A 16,993-nucleotide genomic window follows, 5' to 3' on the forward strand; every position below is an offset into this window, starting at 1 on the left:
GAACCTTATCGAAGAATTCTGAATCTGAAACATTTCATAATTCTCTTTCAGGCCCAGTCACACTACAAAGTCCCCAAATCCCACCCTGACTTACTCTGAAATTTCTGCTTCTCTAACAGGTTTGTCAAGCTGCTAAGTGATGGCTTCTCAATTAGCTCCTTTGCCTCCGTCGTGGTTGCCCCTCCCAAAGAAGAAACCGGTTTGGAATCACCCCATCTAGAAAATGCACAAAGAGAAAGAAAAATATAGGGAAGTGAGACAAACTAGGGATCGGAGCTGAGAATCTATCTACTGGATTGAACGTGAGTAGATTCTCAAAAAGATGACACTGCCTTCCTTTAAAGCACTGCCTCTTAAAATTTCAACGTGCATTTGAGTCACCAGGGAATGTCACTGAAAAAATGCAGATTGTAGGTCAGCAAGCCTTGGGTGGCCCTGAGACTCCCACCCCTAACAAAGTCCCACTAATGATGAGGCTGCTACTCTGCAGACAACCTTGCACTATCAATTATAATGATTAAAAATATATTATTGATTAAAATAAAATCAACTGAAAACTCTAAAATATCTAGGAATTCACTTACAGGAATTACCCACAACATCTACAGGGGAAAAAAAAAAAAAAAAAGTAACCCTATTAAAAGCCATAAAGGAGGAACAGAATTAGGTGAAAAGATAAACCATGATCACGGATGGGGGAACTTCATAATGTAAAAATGTCAATTCTCTCCAAATAAATCTATAAATTCCTGCAAAAAACACTTTTAACCAACATTTTCAAATGATGTGCTCTGAGTCACTGTGCTGAACAGAAGAAACTGATGCCGTGTTGTGAATCTCCTGGGCTTCAATACAGCCTTTTGTTTAATGACAGTTCTCTGGGTCCTTCCCATGCCATCCCCCCAAGTCTCGAGGCGGATCTCCCTTCACCCCCTGGTCCCCACAGCGTCTGAGAAGTCCCCTTCTCTGGTTTCCCCCTTAGGCTCCAGCAGGTCCGAGAGCAACTGCCCTCCGAAAGGAGACACAGTGGACTCAGCTGTCCAGTGGTATGGGTTGGGATCCTGGCTTTACCAACGCCCCAAGCCTCCCAAGGATTCTAGTTTTATAACTCTGTGCCAACCACTTAGCCGCGAAGTCCCTTTATGGAGAAAATGGAGATGGTGATGCCGAATGGAGATGGAGAGTGACGAAGCTGAGGGTAATACGAAATGCACTGCTTCACACAGAAGCAGGGGCCTGACACATAACACAGGCTCAGAGGACTCAGAGTACCTTTCTCGGTTCTGTGCCCCCACCTGGACTGCGTGAGCTCCTGGTTAAGTGAGACTACCAAAACTCCACGTGACTCTGGGAGGGGGGCTTGCGGGGCAAGAAGAAGAGGAGGCCCCTTTCCCACACCCCGAAAAACAGCACGGGGCCCTCCTTACTGGACTGTGGCAAGCTCTTCCGACCTGAGTAGCTTTTCGTGGTCCTCGGGGTTCCCGGGAAGAGTTTCCGCATCTGCTGGGAGGGAACCCGACCACATGAGCCAGCGTCTCCAAGCCTCCCACTCTGTACGAGCTCACCAAGAATGAGGGCCCTGAACACGTTTGCAGCGCCAGCCCCCGAGCCGCAGTCCCCAAGCGTTCAGCAAAATGTCTGCGGATGACACACGACTGAATGAATGAATATACAGATAACTATGATTATTTGGAAAAACGGAGGCAAGACTAGGCCTCTAGATCCTCATGTAATACTCCTCAGAGAACAAAACAGAAGTCTGTTATCTATGCAGCCAGCCGCTTCAGCGCTGTTCACACTAGAGACTCCTGAAAACACTCCCGTTTCCTTTATTCCCACCGACAGCAAACAGTTAAGCAAACCACAGTGGTGCTAGCGGATGAAACACTCTGAAGCCACCACACGAGAAGTTTATGGAAAGTTGTTAAGGAAATAGACGGTGAGGATGCAATGATCTCACACTAGAAGATTATGGACCCAGAATAACCTCATCTGTATTAAAAAAAAAAAAATCTCAGCACGAAAACAAAAGAATCTGCCATAACGAGATAACCAAGACATTGCAGTGTTTGTTGCTGGTGACGGAACAATCCATTATGTTCCCTGCGTGTTTTATGCTTTTCTGTATTTACTGACTGTTCTAAAATCAAACGAAAGCTATGTAATGTCTCCACTGAGAGACGGGTTTTTTGTAAGTGACCAAAATGAAAGAATCAACTGCAGTGATTCGGTGCGGAGCACGAGGCCCCCGGCGGACGCCAGTGCGCACGCGTCACCCGGGACCCCGCCTTCCCGCCGGTCCGCGCTCGGCGCGCCCACGAAGGCCGCCTCCGCTCACCGTGCGCTGGCTTCAAGGATCTTCTCGGTTTTTCGGGCTTCTCTGGTGCGTGGTCCTGGCACTGCTCCTCTTTGACGTGAACGCCCTGTTCAGACAATCTTCTCTGACTTAAAACCAAATTTTTCACTTCCTCTAGAACACAGGAGGAGACCGCATGGCTGACTCGGCTCATCAGAAACACTGCTTATCCCCTAGGCGAGTGTCCCCCTCAGTTAGTGCTGGAGCAGTAAGACGGGGAGCCGCCGGGGGAGCCGCCGGGGGCGCCGCCTCCCAACACCAGGACCCGCCCAGCCCGCCGGCACCGGCTTCTCCCAGGCAGGGTCCCTAGGCAGGTGCCTGTGCTGCGTTAGGCGCTCACCCTGCACTGGAAGGAAGGCACCACCGCCTGCCCTCTTAGAGACGCTTCTGTCACCCTTGTGTGGGCAGGGGACCCACCCTTTACCAAGGGCGACGCCCCTCGGGGTCGCCCCACCTGTCAGTGGGGGGCGGGCCAGCGGGGCAGAGGGGGAGAGGGAAGGCTAAAGAAGACGGCAGAGAGAGGTGAGACCGGCCGAGGTACTGGAGGATGGACGGCACTCTGGGAACAAGAAATTTGGCCAAGAGCCCCTGGTGCCTCGAGGCTGGCCCTGCAATGTGGAGAAGCCTCGCGTCTTCAGGGGTCAGGGCTGGACCTGGGGTGCAGGTGATGGTGATGATGAGAAAGAAGGCTCGGGGCGCCGGGGGCACGATGCCTTCGAGACTGGACTCGGACATCAGACTTGGTTCCCGAAGACGCGCGGCAGCCGTGAAAAGCCGCAGAGCTGCCAAGCGCCAGGGTCTTAGGGGTGATACAGGAAGGTCAGGGAGCGAGGCGGCAGAGAGGAGACAGGGGAAAACGTGCGTGCAGACGGAGGAGGCAGGTGAGGGTAGAGAGCCCTGGGAGAGCCACACCAGGCAGGGTCACCAAGCAGGCGCTGGGCTGGGGGCAGCGGTGGCCGAGAGTGGTGGGCACGGCAGGAGCCAGCCACGACCTGGGGCTTCAAAGGGTCATTGGCCAGCGCTGAGAGCGGACAGAGGTGTCACTGTGCTGACGGACGCCAGCACGGGCCCCTGAAAACCAGACGCGCCCAACTAAGGGACGCGGGCTTTCTGCTGTCAACTGGTGAGAAGCCACCACGTCCTGGGAACATTTCAAGTCAAACCCAGACACCTGACTTACCGGAAGATCCCATGTCTTCCATAAACCCGGAAGGCTTTAGCCGATAATACTTGACTCTTTTCGAAACCTTTTCCTTGGTGTCCCAGACCTTCAAGGTGATTTTGTGAAAATTTATTTTCTTCAGTAACTCCTTGGTCACGTTGATGTTGAAAGCTTGGGTCCACGACACCCAGACCCTGTCCCCTTCTTGCCACGGCCTGATGGTCTGTGTGAGAGGACAAGAGACTCTCAGGGGCCAAGATCTGACCGTTGGCGCGGCGAGCCGGGCCCGGCCCTCCGCCTGTCTGTCTGTGTGTCCCGACCTCTCCTGGCTCCCAGCTCTCGTCGGGAATCAGGAAATGGGTGCCGGGAACAGGGGCCTGCGCACCTCTAGGTTCCTCGGAAAAATAAAAGTAAAAGCAATTCCTGCAGAGATGTCCTTCCCAGGGGCTCTCCATCCTGCCCCGAGCCTGCCCTAGCGCAGCGTGCCCGCGCGCAGGAGCAGACGCCCATACTCACGCGCACACACACGAAGAAACAGCAAGAGCTGCCAGAACTCTGCAAACACCAAAGAAATTCTTAGGTTGAAGATACCTGCACAGACAACCCTTGGGTCGCCATTATTAGGTTCTTGCACGTTGGCATTCAGTAGATCTCGGGTGGGGCCCAAGGTCTTGAATTTCCAGCAAGTTCTAGGGGAAGCCAGCATTCTTTGTGGCTCCTGCTGTTTCTTATGGTTATCAGACTACATGCAAGGCCAGACACACACACACAGACACACACACGGGGACACACACACAGAGACACACACGGAGACACACATACGGAGACACACACAGAGACACACACACAGAGACACACAAACACAGACACACACACAGAGACACACACACGGAGACACACACATGGAGACACACACGGAGACACACAAATACACACACGGAGACAGAGACACAAACAGACACACACACACACACGGAGACAGACACACAGAGACACACACAGACACACACACAGAGACAGACGGAGACACACACACACACACGGAGACAGACACACAGAGACACACACAGACACAGACACACACGCACGCTCACCTTTACTCCCGAGTCCAGGAACACTTTGGCCACGGTGGGAAACAGCAGCACGTCGACTTTCTTAGGCTCCGCACCGTCCGGCAGGAGGGAGTACTCGACGTGGTAGTAGCGGTGAACCTTTGCCACGGGCTTGTCCGTTTTAGGCGGTCGCCTGTATTTTTCAACCAAACTCGAAAATTTCCCTTTATGACCTGGAGGACACAGATGGAGTGAGTCCCGCCCTAACCTCACGTGGGAAGGCAGAGCCATCTCCACGACTCCCTGCTCCCAAGAAGAGCCGGAGGCGGGGGCCTGTGCAGCCACCCGCTCGGCGTGAGGGTGTGTGTCGGGCCCTCGGCTCACGACTCTGAGGCCAGCATCCCCGTAAAGGTGTTAAAACCAAACATCACAGCACGACGGGGTCCGTGCAACATCAGCGGCGCAAACACGACCAGAGTAGGGGTTTGCGGGCCGGGGGGTGAGTATCCTGGGGGAGCACCCTGGGGGGTATCCTGGGGGTTACCCTGGGGGCACATCCTGAAGGGTATCCTGGGGGGGTACCCTGAGCGGGTACCCTGGGGGATGGGGGATATCCTGTGGGGATATCCTGGGGGGGTATCCTGCAGGGGGTATCCTGGGGGGTACCCTGGGGAATGAGGGATATCCTGGGGGGGTATCCTGCAGGGGGTAACCTGGGGGGTACCCTGGGGAATGGGGGATATCCTGGGGGTGTATCCTGAAGGGGGTATCCTGGGGGGGGTACCCTGGGGGATATCCTGGGGGAGTACCCTGGGGGGTACCCTGGGGAGGTATCCTGGGGGATATCCTGGGGGTGTATCCTGCAGGGGGTATCCTGGGGGGGGTACCCTGGGGGATATCCTGGGGGAGTACCCTGGGGGGTACCCTGGGGAGGTATCCTGGGGGATATCCTGGGGGGGTATCCTGCAGGGGGTAACCTGGGGGGTACCCTGGGGAATGGGGGATATCCTGGGGGTGTATCCTGCAGGGGGTATCCTGGGGGGGGTACCCTGGGTGGGTATCCTGGGGGATATCCCGGGGGAGTACCCTGGGGGGCACCCTGGGGAGGTATCCTGGGGGGTATCCTGGGGGGTATCCTGGAAGGGTACCCTGGGGGGTATCCTGCAGGGGTATCCTGGGGGAGGGTACCCTGGGTGGGTATCCTGGGGGGTATCCTGGAAGGGTACCCTGGGGGGTATCCTGCAGGGGTATCCTGTGGGGGTACCCTGGGGGGCACCAGCATATCCCAGGGGCTGTCAGCAAGTCGTGCAGGGACAAAGCTGGCAGACACCCCAGCCTGAGCCCACCAAAACCCCACCAAGGAAGCTGTGAGACGTGGGGTGGCGGGGCGGGCAGACACAAAGGGAGTCTGGGCTTCCCCAAGAGGCGCAGCCTCCCAGGCCTGGCCTTGACCGTCAGCTGGGACCTCCAGGCTGAGTGTTAACACCACGAGATGATTCAGGAACCCCACACGGCTTCCTCTGAGCCGCCTTCTATAAGACTGACAGTTTTAAAGGTCTCACTGTAAAGTGTCGATGGTGTGTCCCCCAGGAGGCTGCTGAACATGGGAGGTGCCCCCAAGGTCTCCAGGAATGAGCTTCTCACAGCCGTCCTCAGGGGCAGGAGGAGTCCTGGTGAGGGGAGGTGACGAGGAAGCTGGCAGCTTCGCAGACCTGCCTCCAGACTCAAGCCGCCGCGGGCCAGCAGGTCACACACTCTCTCACTGCCTATCCACAGGTTTGCAGATGCTACAGCACGGCAGCGAGCAATGCAACAATATCGATCCCAAAAAAGGCGGGCAGTGCAGCAATATGGATCCCAAAAAAGGCGGGCAATGCGACAATAGCTATCCAGAAAGTTAAGGCGCTTACTCCTTGGAAGAAAAGCAATGACAAATCTAGACAGCATATTAAAAAGCAGAGATGATACTTTGCCTATAAAGGTCCATCTAGTCAGAGCTATGGTTTTTCCAGTAGTCACACGTAGTTATGAGAGTTGGACTAAAAAAAGACTGACAGCGAAGAATTGATGCCTTCAAACTGCGGTGCTGGATAAGACTCTTGAGAGTCCCATGGATAGCAAGAAAATCAAACCAGTCAATCCTAAAGGAAGTCAACCCCAAATATTCATCGGAAGGACTGAAGCTGAAGCTCTAATACTTGGGCCGCTGACTCGCTGGAAAAGACCTTTATGCTGGGAAAGACTGAGGACAGGAGGAGAAGGGGACGACAGAGGATGAGATGGTGGGACAGTATCACGGACTCAAAGGACATAAGTTTGAGCAAACTCCAGGAGATAGTCAAGGACAGGGAAGCCTGGCATGATGCAGTCTGTGGGGTCGCAAAGAGTCAGACACAACTGAGCGACTGAACAACAATCCAAAAAACATAAACACACATCTTAAACCCAGCAATTCCACTTCTTGAGATTCAGGCTACACAAGGATCCACACATAAGCCCAGAAATGTCCACACAACGATGTCTGCTGAATAATTGGAGACAACTTACATGTTCACCAACACGGGGCAGGGTAAATTAGACACACGGGATGGACCGCTACAGCACACAGGTGTTTAAAACCAACACCGACAAAGCAAACCAAGTCTGCGACTATCCGATAAGACATCTGAGATACACCATCAAAGTTTTAAGAAGCAAGTTGTAAAATAGGATACGTAGGGTCTCATTTTTCTAAAACAAACAACTTGAATAAACATTCATGGATAAGTTCATAAATATTCAGGTATTTAAGGAAAAAACATTGAAGCTAGAGTTTTATACCTAACCAAAGAGATAGGTTCTTCAAAGATACTGATGCTGTAAAAATACTTTCAGGCAAGGTCTCTTTAAGTGGAGCTGCACAGCGATCTATTTTATAAACGCCTTTGGAGAAACGGCCAAAATAAGAAAAACAAGTCTAAGAGAGCCTGCAAGAGATGCGAGGTTGAAGGTGATCAAATAACCACCAGTATTCTTTGGGGCGGTGTTTGCAGGTACCTTTTGCATGTTTGCATGGTATCAACAGACCATTATACACACACATACCATTATACATAAAGGAGGTCACACCCAGTGACAAACAGTTCAATTTCCAAGAAAAGGTAGGTCAGTTTTGAACATGGTGTACATCTAAGCAAACAGTTTACAGAATATCTGAAGCAGTCGTCAGCAGAACTACAAGGCGATGCTGAATTAATCACCACGGGCGGAGATTTCAAGCAGGACAACAAAAAAGACATGTCAGAAAATGGAGAACCGTGTGATGTGCTGAGGAATGAACCTGCCTCAGCTGCAAGAGGCCGTGCTCCACACACTTCAGATGCGACGGAAGAGGCTGAAGACCACGCAGATAGAGGGACAGACCACGTGCGACTGGATGGGGGAGCCACCACCCAAAGCAAACTGCAGACTCCACACGCTCCCTTTCACATCGTCAGTGGCACCCTTCACATACCCAGAACAAAAAAAAGGTTAAATTTGAACGGAAACGCAAAAGACCCTGAATACCCAAAGTATTACTGAGAAAGAGGAACGGAGCTGGAGGACTCTGGCTTCCTGACTCCAGGCTACACTACAGAGCTATAGTGATCAAAGCACTATGGTACAAATACAGATCAATGGAACAAAATAGAGTATCCAGAGACGAACCTCACGCACCTGTGGTCACCTAATAAACAACAGAGGAGGAGAGAATATAACAATGGAGAAAAGACCGCCTCTTCAGTAAGTGGTGCCCGGAGACTGCACAGCTGCACAAAAGGATGGAATGAAGACATTTTCTGACACCATACACAAAAACACACTCAGAGGGATTAAAGATCTACATTTAAGACCGGGTAAAATTCCTAGAGAAAAACATAGGCAGAACACTCTCTGACATAAATTGCAGTAATATTTTTGGGGCTCCGTCTCCTAGATTGATGGAAATAAAAAGAAAACTAAACAAATGGAATCTAATTCAACTTAAAGGCTTTTGCACAGCAAAGGAAACCACAGACAGAATGAAAAGACAACCTTTTCTGGGAGAAAATATTTGCAACAGATTCTACTAACACGGAATTAATTTCAAAAACATACAAACAGCTCATACAGCTTAATATCAAAAAAAGAAAAACCCAATCAAAACATGGGCAGAAGACACAGACATTTCTCCAAGACACAGAGATGGCCAAGAGGCCCGTGGGAAGTGCTCCATGTGTCACAACCACCAGTGAAATGGAAAAGCAAAGTACAAAGCGGTGTCACCTCACACTTGAGAGGGTAACAGGCAGGGAGGCCAGGGGTCTCCAAGCGGAGGAAACAGCCTGCAAGTGTCAGACGTTTTTATCTCTCACAAGCGGCAGGAGGAAACAAACTAGCGATATTTTGTCCTTTTCTATACAAATTTAAAAGGAGGTTTCTCTTAAAATACTGTGTTGCCATGATGACACCTGGTTTCACCTGAAGTTAACTATTCTCAAACCTAGAGATAACCAGTGCATTTGTCTTATGGAAATGTTTGTCTTAAGCTATGCTAATGTATTATACATTTACCCCAAACTCTGTCTTCAAGCCGGTTCCACCTCTTGGCTCAGAACCTACTTGACAAACCAGTTTATTATACTCAGATATTGTTCCCCTAATCTAGGTAAACGAAACTATTTGTATGGTGATCTGCCCTTCTTCAAGATTCAAATTAATCATTTTATGGCCCAGAATGAACCATTTGGTGCCAAGATTATCCCAAAATGCATCTTATGGGTGAGGGGCCTGGTGCCATTCTGAGTTTTAAGACATTCCTTTCTTTTATAAACACACTGTTAGTTTATAACATCCAGCTGAAGACCAGCAGGGGGGTACTCTTTCTGGCTCCTTCTGATGCCTATGTTAGAAGCTTTCTCTATCTCTTTGATACTTTAATAAAACTTTATTACACAAAAGCTCTGAGTGATCAAGCCTTGTCTCTGGCCCCGGATTGAATTCTTCTCCTCTGGGGGCCAAGAATCCTGGCGTCTTTGTGTGATTCGACAACAACCTTTCACACTGATCAGAATGGCCATCATTAAAAATCTACAAGTAGATTTTGATCCAGTACATCTGAGAATCTGCATTTAAACCCAGAATTAGGGGATTCACAATCAGCTTATGGGGGTGGGGAGTGCCTTAATCTCTTCTTTATCTGCAGAAAGCATAAATAACATCACCAGCCACTACAACAAAGCTGGTGGGGGTGATGGAATTCCAGCTGATATTTCACATCCTAAAAGATGACGCTGTGAAAGTGCTGCACTCACTATGCCAGCAAATTTGGAAAACTCAGCAGTGGCCACAGGACTGGAAAAGTTCAGTTTTCATTCCAATCCCAAAGAACGCAATGCCAAAGAATGTTCAAACTACCGCACAACTGCACTCATCTCACATGCTACCAAAGTAATGCTCAAAATTCTCCAAGCCAGGCTTCAACAGTACGTGAACTGTGAACTTACAGACGTGAGGGCTGGATTTAGAAAAGGCAGAGGAACCAGAGATCAAATTGCCAACATCCGCTGGATCATGGGAAAAGCAAGAGTGTTCCAGAAAAACATCTACTTCTGCTTTCTTAACGTCACCAAATCCTTTGACTGTGTGGATCACCACAAACTGTAGAAAATTCTTCAAGAGATGGGAATACCAGACCACTTTACCTGCTTCCTGAGAAATCTGTGTGCAGGTCAAGAAGCAACAGTTAGAACGGGACATGGAACAACAGACTGGTTCCAAATAGGAAAAGGAGTACGTCAAGGCTGTATGTTGTCACCCTGCTTATTTAACTTCTATGCAGAGTACATCATGAGAAACGCTGGGCTGGATGAAGCACAAGCTGGAATCAAGAATGCCAGGAGAAATATCAATAACCTCAGATATGCAGATGACATCACCCTTATGGCAGAAACTGAAGAGGAACTAAAAAGCCTCTTGATGAAAGTGAAAGAGGAGAGTGAAAAAGTTGGCTTAAAACTCAACATTCAGAAAACGAAGATCACGGCATCCGGTCCCATCACTTCATGGGAGATAGATGGAAAAACAAAGGAAACAGTTAAACAGACTTTATTTTTGGCTCCAAAATCACTGCAGATGGTGACTGGAGCCATGAAATTAAAAGACGCTTGCTCTTTGGAAGGAAAGACCAACCTAGACAGCATATGAAAAAGCAGAGACATTACTTTGCCAACAAAGGTCCATCTGGTCAAAGTTATGGTTTTTCCAGTAGTCATGTATGGATGTGAGAGTTGGACCCTAAAGAAAACTGAGCACCGAAGAATTGATACTTTTGAACTGTGGTGCAGGAGAAGACTCTTGAGAGTCCCTTGGACTGCAAGGAGATCCAACCAGTCCATCCTAAAGGAGATCAGTCCTGAATATTCACTGGAAGGACTGATGGTGAAGCTGAAACTCCAATCCTTTGGCCACCTGATGCGAAGAACTGACTCACTGGAAAAGACCCTGATGCTGGGAAAGACTGAAGGCAGGAGGAGAAGGGGACAACAGAGGATGAGACGGTTGGATGGCATCACCGACTCAATGGACATAAGTTTGAGTGAACTCCGGGGATGGTGATGGACAGGGAGGCCTGGCGTGCTGCAGTCCCTGGGGTCGCAAAGAGTCGGACACAACTGAGCGACTGAACTGACTGACCGCACTGAGCCTCCTGGGACTTTGAGAGGATTGAGTCTGTGACACCACTCCCTGCCTGGCCCACAGTGAGCCCTAACAGGACGGTTTCTCTCTGGACCTCTGGTCCTGGCATCGGCCACCCCACTTAGGGGAGCCTCAAACTCGTGGCAAAGGTCAGTGGTGCACCCCTCCCCGCAGAGCGTGGTGGAATTCGGCCCTATGGCTCACCTGAAGTCAGCGGGAAGGCCAGAGAGATGATGAACGTGCAGGGGACCACGTGGGGCATGTGGGAGGTGAAGGCGCTGGCGGGCCTCTCTGGGGACTCGCTGCTGCACCGGTGGTCTGAGTCCGACTCCTGGGCCCAGGCCCTGTCCTTCAGGTACTCGTCGGCTTCACACTCGCTCCCCGACTGGTGAAAGCTGCCCATGGAGGACGCGGGGCCCATGCTGGCCTGGTCCTCGTCCTCCCACTCCCAGGCCTGCAGCGACATGCTGCAGGGAGGCCCAGGCGGCTGCAAGGAAAGGGAGGCGCTGCGGCCACCCCAGGGCTCCTGAAGGGAAGCTGAGATCCCGCAGGGGACCCACCCTCCTCTTCGAGTGCCCTGCTCCGTCCCCAGCGACCAGCCAAGGCCTCGGACACTGCCGGCCACGCAGAGAGAACCCAGTCAAGACTGGAGGAAACACAGAAAATGGTGCCGTCAGTAATCACGATACACAGCCGGTTCCTCCAACTAGCGGCCCGCCTTCCCACTCCTAGGTGTGGCTCCTTTCACCAGCGTCCATCGGGGGCCTGAGTCCCATTCCCCAGGAAGCGCAAGGAGGGGTAGGAAGGAAGCCCCCTCTGCTCCCGCAGAGCCGGTCTCGGGTTAGCTGTACCCAAGCCCAGTGTGAGCTTGTCATCCGGGGACAGCACGCTGACACCAAGGGGGGCCAGGACCGTCCAGGCTAGATCCGCCCGGGGCCACCGGAAAACGCTGAGGAGCTTGCCCAGATGCACTGGGGGCCGGGTGGGTGGGGTGTGTAGGGGGTACCTGCGGCACCTGCTTGGAGACACGCTGGCCAGTCACGTGGGCTCGGACCACGACGTCGGTCAGCTTCCACAGCCGACTCGGCTAGAAGGCTACTAGGACGCAGTCTGTGCGCCCCGCCGGTAGGGAGGCCCGAGGACCCGCCTCCTAACTAAGTTTGACGGTTGCTAGGAGACGCACGTGGCCCCGGGGCGACGCTCCCCTCTTGGGGGCGGGGCTATCCTGGGGGCGGGGCTCCCCGCTTCAGCCGCTGCACAGCCGCCTGGGCGAGATTCCTCAGCTCAGTTCAGTGCAGTTCAGTCGCTCAGTCGTGTCCGACTCTTTGCAACCCTATGGACTGCAGCACGCCAGGCCTCCCTGTCCATCACCAACTCCCGGAGCTTACTCAAACTCATGTCCACTGAGTCGGTGATGCCATCCAACCATCTCATCCTCTGTCGTCCCCTTCTCCTCCTGCCTCCAATCTTTCCCACCATCAGGGTCTTTTCCAATGAGTCGGTTCTTCGCATCGGGTGGCCAAAGTATCGGAGTTTCAGCTTCAGCATCAGTCCTTCCAGTGAATATTCAGGACTGATTTCCTTTAGGATGGACTGGCTGGATCTCCTTGCAGTCCAAGGGACTCTCAAGAGTCTTCAACACCACAGTTCAAAAGTACCAATTCTTTGGTGCCCAGCTTTCTTTATAGTCCAACTCACATCCATACATGACTACTGGAAAAACCATGGCTTTGACTAGATGGACCTTTGTCGGCAAAGTAACGTCTCTGCTTTTTCATATGCTGTCTAGGTTGGTCACACGGTTTGTGGGACCTTATTTCCCTGACCACGGATTGAAGCTGGGCCCCTGGCAGTGGAAGCACCGAGTCTTAGCCACTCACTGGACGACGGGGGAATTGCCTCGGGCCCATTTCTTTTCGTTTATTTATTTGGGGCTGTGCTATTTCTCTGTTGCTGCGCGAGCTTTCTGCAGTTGTGGTGAGTGGGGCTGTAGTGCACCAGCTGCTCACTGCGGTGGCTTCTGTTGTGGAGCACAGGCTTCAGAGCGCAGACTTCAGTGGCCACAGCGCTCAGGAGTTGTGGCATGGAGGCTTAGTTGCTCTGAGACACGTGGGATCCTCCCAGATCAGGGTTCCAACCTGTGTCTCCTGCATCGGCAGGGGGAAACTTAACCACTGGGCCACCAGGAAAGTCCAGGGCCCATTTTTAATAGACAGAAGTAAAACGATGTCTAAACACTCAGCTAATCCCCCCAACCAAGACTCTTAAAAATGTAAAAGCTTCAACACCAGAAACGACAGCTCTCAGACAATCCCAGATGCTCCAGGGGACTGGGCAGGATGACGCACACTTTCTGACAAACAGCTTGACGACATCAAGGGCTTGTAAAGTGTCCACACCCCTCGGCTGGGCAATAAGTCGCCCCGGAGACAGAGCCAACTGTTGACAGTGTTGCTGGAATGGAGAGAGACCACCGCAATGTCCACCTCCTGGGTCAGTCCTAAGCGGGCGCGTGGACCAGCCTTCGAGAAGAATGCTGCCCGGGAATGCTAATGATGGCAGAGCCACTTAGCAAGATGGCTGATGTGCAAAGAAAGAGCCCGACAGCAGCATCCCAACTCATTTCTTTATGTCAAGTTTAAGGAGGTACAACTGAAACGTCCCGTAAAATTCACCCTTGTAAGTGCTTTGATTGACGTATAACAGTCATGTATTAATAACTTCCACGCCAATGAAGACAGAACATCCCGTCACTCCCACAGCTCTTTCATGCCCAAATGCATGGAAAACATCTGAAAACAAGGCATCAGAAGAGCTCTGTTCTTCTCTTGTTGGCGCCATGGGGGATGTTTTTGCTTTTGAGCATTTTTCTGGGCTGTTTGAAGACCCTGTGAACAACATACTATTTGGAACGGCTCAAACAATACTGAGCTGACTTCAGAAACATCGCTCCTCTCTGAGGGCCTCTCCCGCCCACAGACACTCGCCCATCCCCCAGCCCAGACAAAAGCGCAGAAGACTTCCGAGTTTGCTCACTTGGAATCTGAAACAAAAACCGGAATGATTTCAGAGGCGCCTGGTAACACAGCCCCACAGACAGACAAGCCTGACAGCCCCCCATTATCACCCCACACTCCCCTGCCCCCGCGGAGCTGCGGGGGGCGGAGGCCAGGCGCCGGCTCCAGGCAAGATATTTAAAGGCTTTGAATACTGACCGCTGAAAGGATTCCCTCCCCAAAAGCAGTCGCCAGCTGCAGCGACAGGGTCATCGGCCCTCAGCATTAACATGAGACTGAGTCAGATTCGTCTTCAAGATGCAGCTCAGAAGTTCAAGCCAGGTTCCAGACACAGCATTCTAAAGGCACACAGCAACCCCTTGGGCAGTGGGACTCCCAGCCTAGAAGTTTCTACGGTCCAGATAGGGGGTCCAACCAATCACCAACATTTGGAATCTCGCAGACTCCATCATCCCTGGGCAGAAGGATGCTCCGATTCCAGACATGCCCGTGATTTCCTTCTGAAGCAGCGTGTTCACGTCTACAAAAGTGTGCTCCAGCAAAAGAACGTAACTAGTGCCTACTTAACGCCAGGCCCTGTGTTAGGCCTGGGGGCCATACCGGATCTCTGGCCTGTGAACCTCAGCCCTCGAGGCAGGCCTGCAAATAAATGGCAATGGTTGCTTTTAAAACACAAATTAAAGGGACTTCCTTGGCGGTCCCCTGGTTAAGACACTGCACTTCCACTGCAGGAAGCATGGCTTCGATCCCTGTTTGGGAAACTAAGGTCCTAAATACCTCTCGGTGTGGCCAAAAAAAAAAAAAGAGAAAAATCAAAATTAAACATTTTAAATCCTCTGTAGGCCAAGAAAGCATGTGGAGGGCCACTCAACACACCGTGCCCAGAGGCAGCCATGGGGAGGCAGCTGAGATGGGAGCTGGAGGTCATCACTCAGTGTCCCCAACACCAAACCCAGTGGACAGATAGGCACACGTCCCTACCCTCGTGGCTGACAGCGTCTGTCATACAGGCAGACAGACTGACACGCCAGGCTAGAGAGTCTGTTAGGGGTGCAGAGGGCTCGTCACCGAAGGCCTGGCAGAGGAGATGACTTTGGCACAAGGGACTTGGAGGTGAGGGGGCAGGCTCTAAGCACCTGGGAGAGGCAGATGCAAAAGCCCCGAGGTGAGTCAGAAGGACCGCAAGGAGGTCAGTGAGGGAGGCGGTGCAGGAGGCGAGGCCGGGAGGGCACAGGGGGCGCAGAGGTGCAGCCAAATACATACATGCAAAGGTAAAACGCTGTGATGACAGTTCTGTGCTCTATAAATATGCCAGAAGCCATTTGTTTATATACCTTAAATGGGTGAACTCTGTGGGCTGTAAATGGTAAAGAAAGTCTTTCCCCCTAAAAAAGAAAAGAAAAGAAGCAAATACACTGCCCTGTGAAAAAGGAAGATGTTACAGTGAAAGCCAAATGCCTCCAACCCCTGGAGACAACCACGGAATCTGCTTGCCACCCCTCCGTAGTTTTCTACGCGCTCACACGCACGTCCACGCTGAAAAGACTTGGCACCGCTTGGTGCGGGTTCGTTGTGACGTCGGGCTTACGTTGTACGCAACGTGCTACAGCTCGCTTCTCCCCTCATCCTCGTTTGGTTGTTCATCCTGGGTAGGGCGGTGTCTCCAGTCTCTCACTATCATGAACAACAGAGCAATGAACACCCTGCGTGTGTGTTTTTCTAAGGTAGAGACCAAGACGTGGAGCTGATGTAAAACGTTTTGTTGTCGTTTAACAACAAAACTAAAAACTGTTGTTGTTTAGTTGCTAAGTCGTGTCCATCTCTCTGCGACTCCATGGACTGTGGCCCGACAGGCTCCTCTGTCCGTGGGATTCTCCAGGCAGGGATACTGGAGTGGGCTGCCATTTCCTCCTCCAGGGCATCTTCCTGACCCAGGGATCGAACCCACGCTGCCTGCATTGGCAGGTGGATTCTTTACCACTGCGCCACCAGGGAACTGCTACTACTTTAATCATTTCTTTTAATGCACATACAAAACATTTTAGGTTGAGAAGGAGCACCTAACTCTTCCTGGCAGAGACACATGGTGGGCAAAGTCGTCAAGAATGGATAGAAATTTGCCCAACTGACAAAGTGCGCATTCTGGGGTACTGCACAGAGGAGACAGACGCTGGTGCTTTTTCAAACTCCAGGATTTGACGTCTGAATTCCTAGAGCTGTACATGAGGCCAGATGCTGCCCATCTTAGCCTCGGACAGCTGAAGAAATCTGCTTCTTGTTCCCTCGAGGCTGGAAGACGCTTCCCATGGCAGATATCAGACTAGGACATGTCTCCACCTCTCCTGAGCGAAAAAAGAAAAGAAAAGAAAAACAGGAAAGCAGCCTTACTTTACCTGGGAGGCTGACTTTTATCCTCCAGAAAGGTGTTCTAGTGCATCAGAGAAAATGTCTGGCCAGACAGCTACCTGATTGGCTAACCCCCCAGCTCCTTGCTCAACGGTTCTGGTTACAGGGCCAGCTCACCATTATTTGGCACAACCGGCTGGGAAGAAAGAAGACCTCAGCTTTCCTACCCCGCCTCCCGCCCCAACACACCCAGAGCTTAGAGAGCAAGGTTCTGGTTCCGATGGGTTTCTATCCACCGGGACCGCCCTAGGGCATCCCCTTCTCCAGGTTGGTTTTCCTCGGCTCATTACCACGCGAGGGCCGT

At 51.8% G+C, this 16,993-nt stretch overlaps 1 protein-coding gene across 6 annotated transcripts in view; it reads right to left on the reverse strand.

The window, feature by feature from the left end:
* The window catches only part of CFAP92 (cilia and flagella associated protein 92 (putative)), a 39,133-nt gene extending 26,690 nt beyond the window's left edge, over window positions 1-12,443 (reverse strand). For 3 of the 6 annotated variants that reach the window (XR_011563097.1, XM_070777005.1, XM_070777004.1), the window contains exons 1-6: window positions 11,471-12,244; window positions 4,613-4,803; window positions 3,537-3,741; window positions 2,339-2,470; window positions 1,428-1,500; window positions 95-216 (exon numbers count right to left, since the gene is read on the reverse strand). Coding sequence is in view for 5 of the 6 variants with exons in the window: in XM_070777005.1 (XP_070633106.1) it covers window positions 95-216; window positions 1,428-1,500; window positions 2,339-2,470; window positions 3,537-3,741; window positions 4,613-4,803; window positions 11,471-11,732 (985 nt within the window). In the remaining variant the exon portion in view is untranslated. Of the gene's footprint in view, window positions 1-94; window positions 217-1,427; window positions 1,501-2,338; window positions 2,471-3,536; window positions 3,742-4,612; window positions 4,804-11,470; window positions 12,245-12,272 lie in introns of those variants that run through there. The other 3 variants (XM_070777006.1, XM_070777002.1, XM_070777003.1) reach the window with 3 other exon arrangements.
* Window positions 12,444-16,993: the final 4,550 nt, after the last annotated feature.

The sequence above is a fragment of the Bos indicus genome, chromosome 22, assembly GCF_029378745.1.
Source record: "Bos indicus isolate NIAB-ARS_2022 breed Sahiwal x Tharparkar chromosome 22, NIAB-ARS_B.indTharparkar_mat_pri_1.0, whole genome shotgun sequence".
NCBI classification, from domain to species: Eukaryota; Metazoa; Chordata; class Mammalia; order Artiodactyla; family Bovidae; genus Bos; species Bos indicus.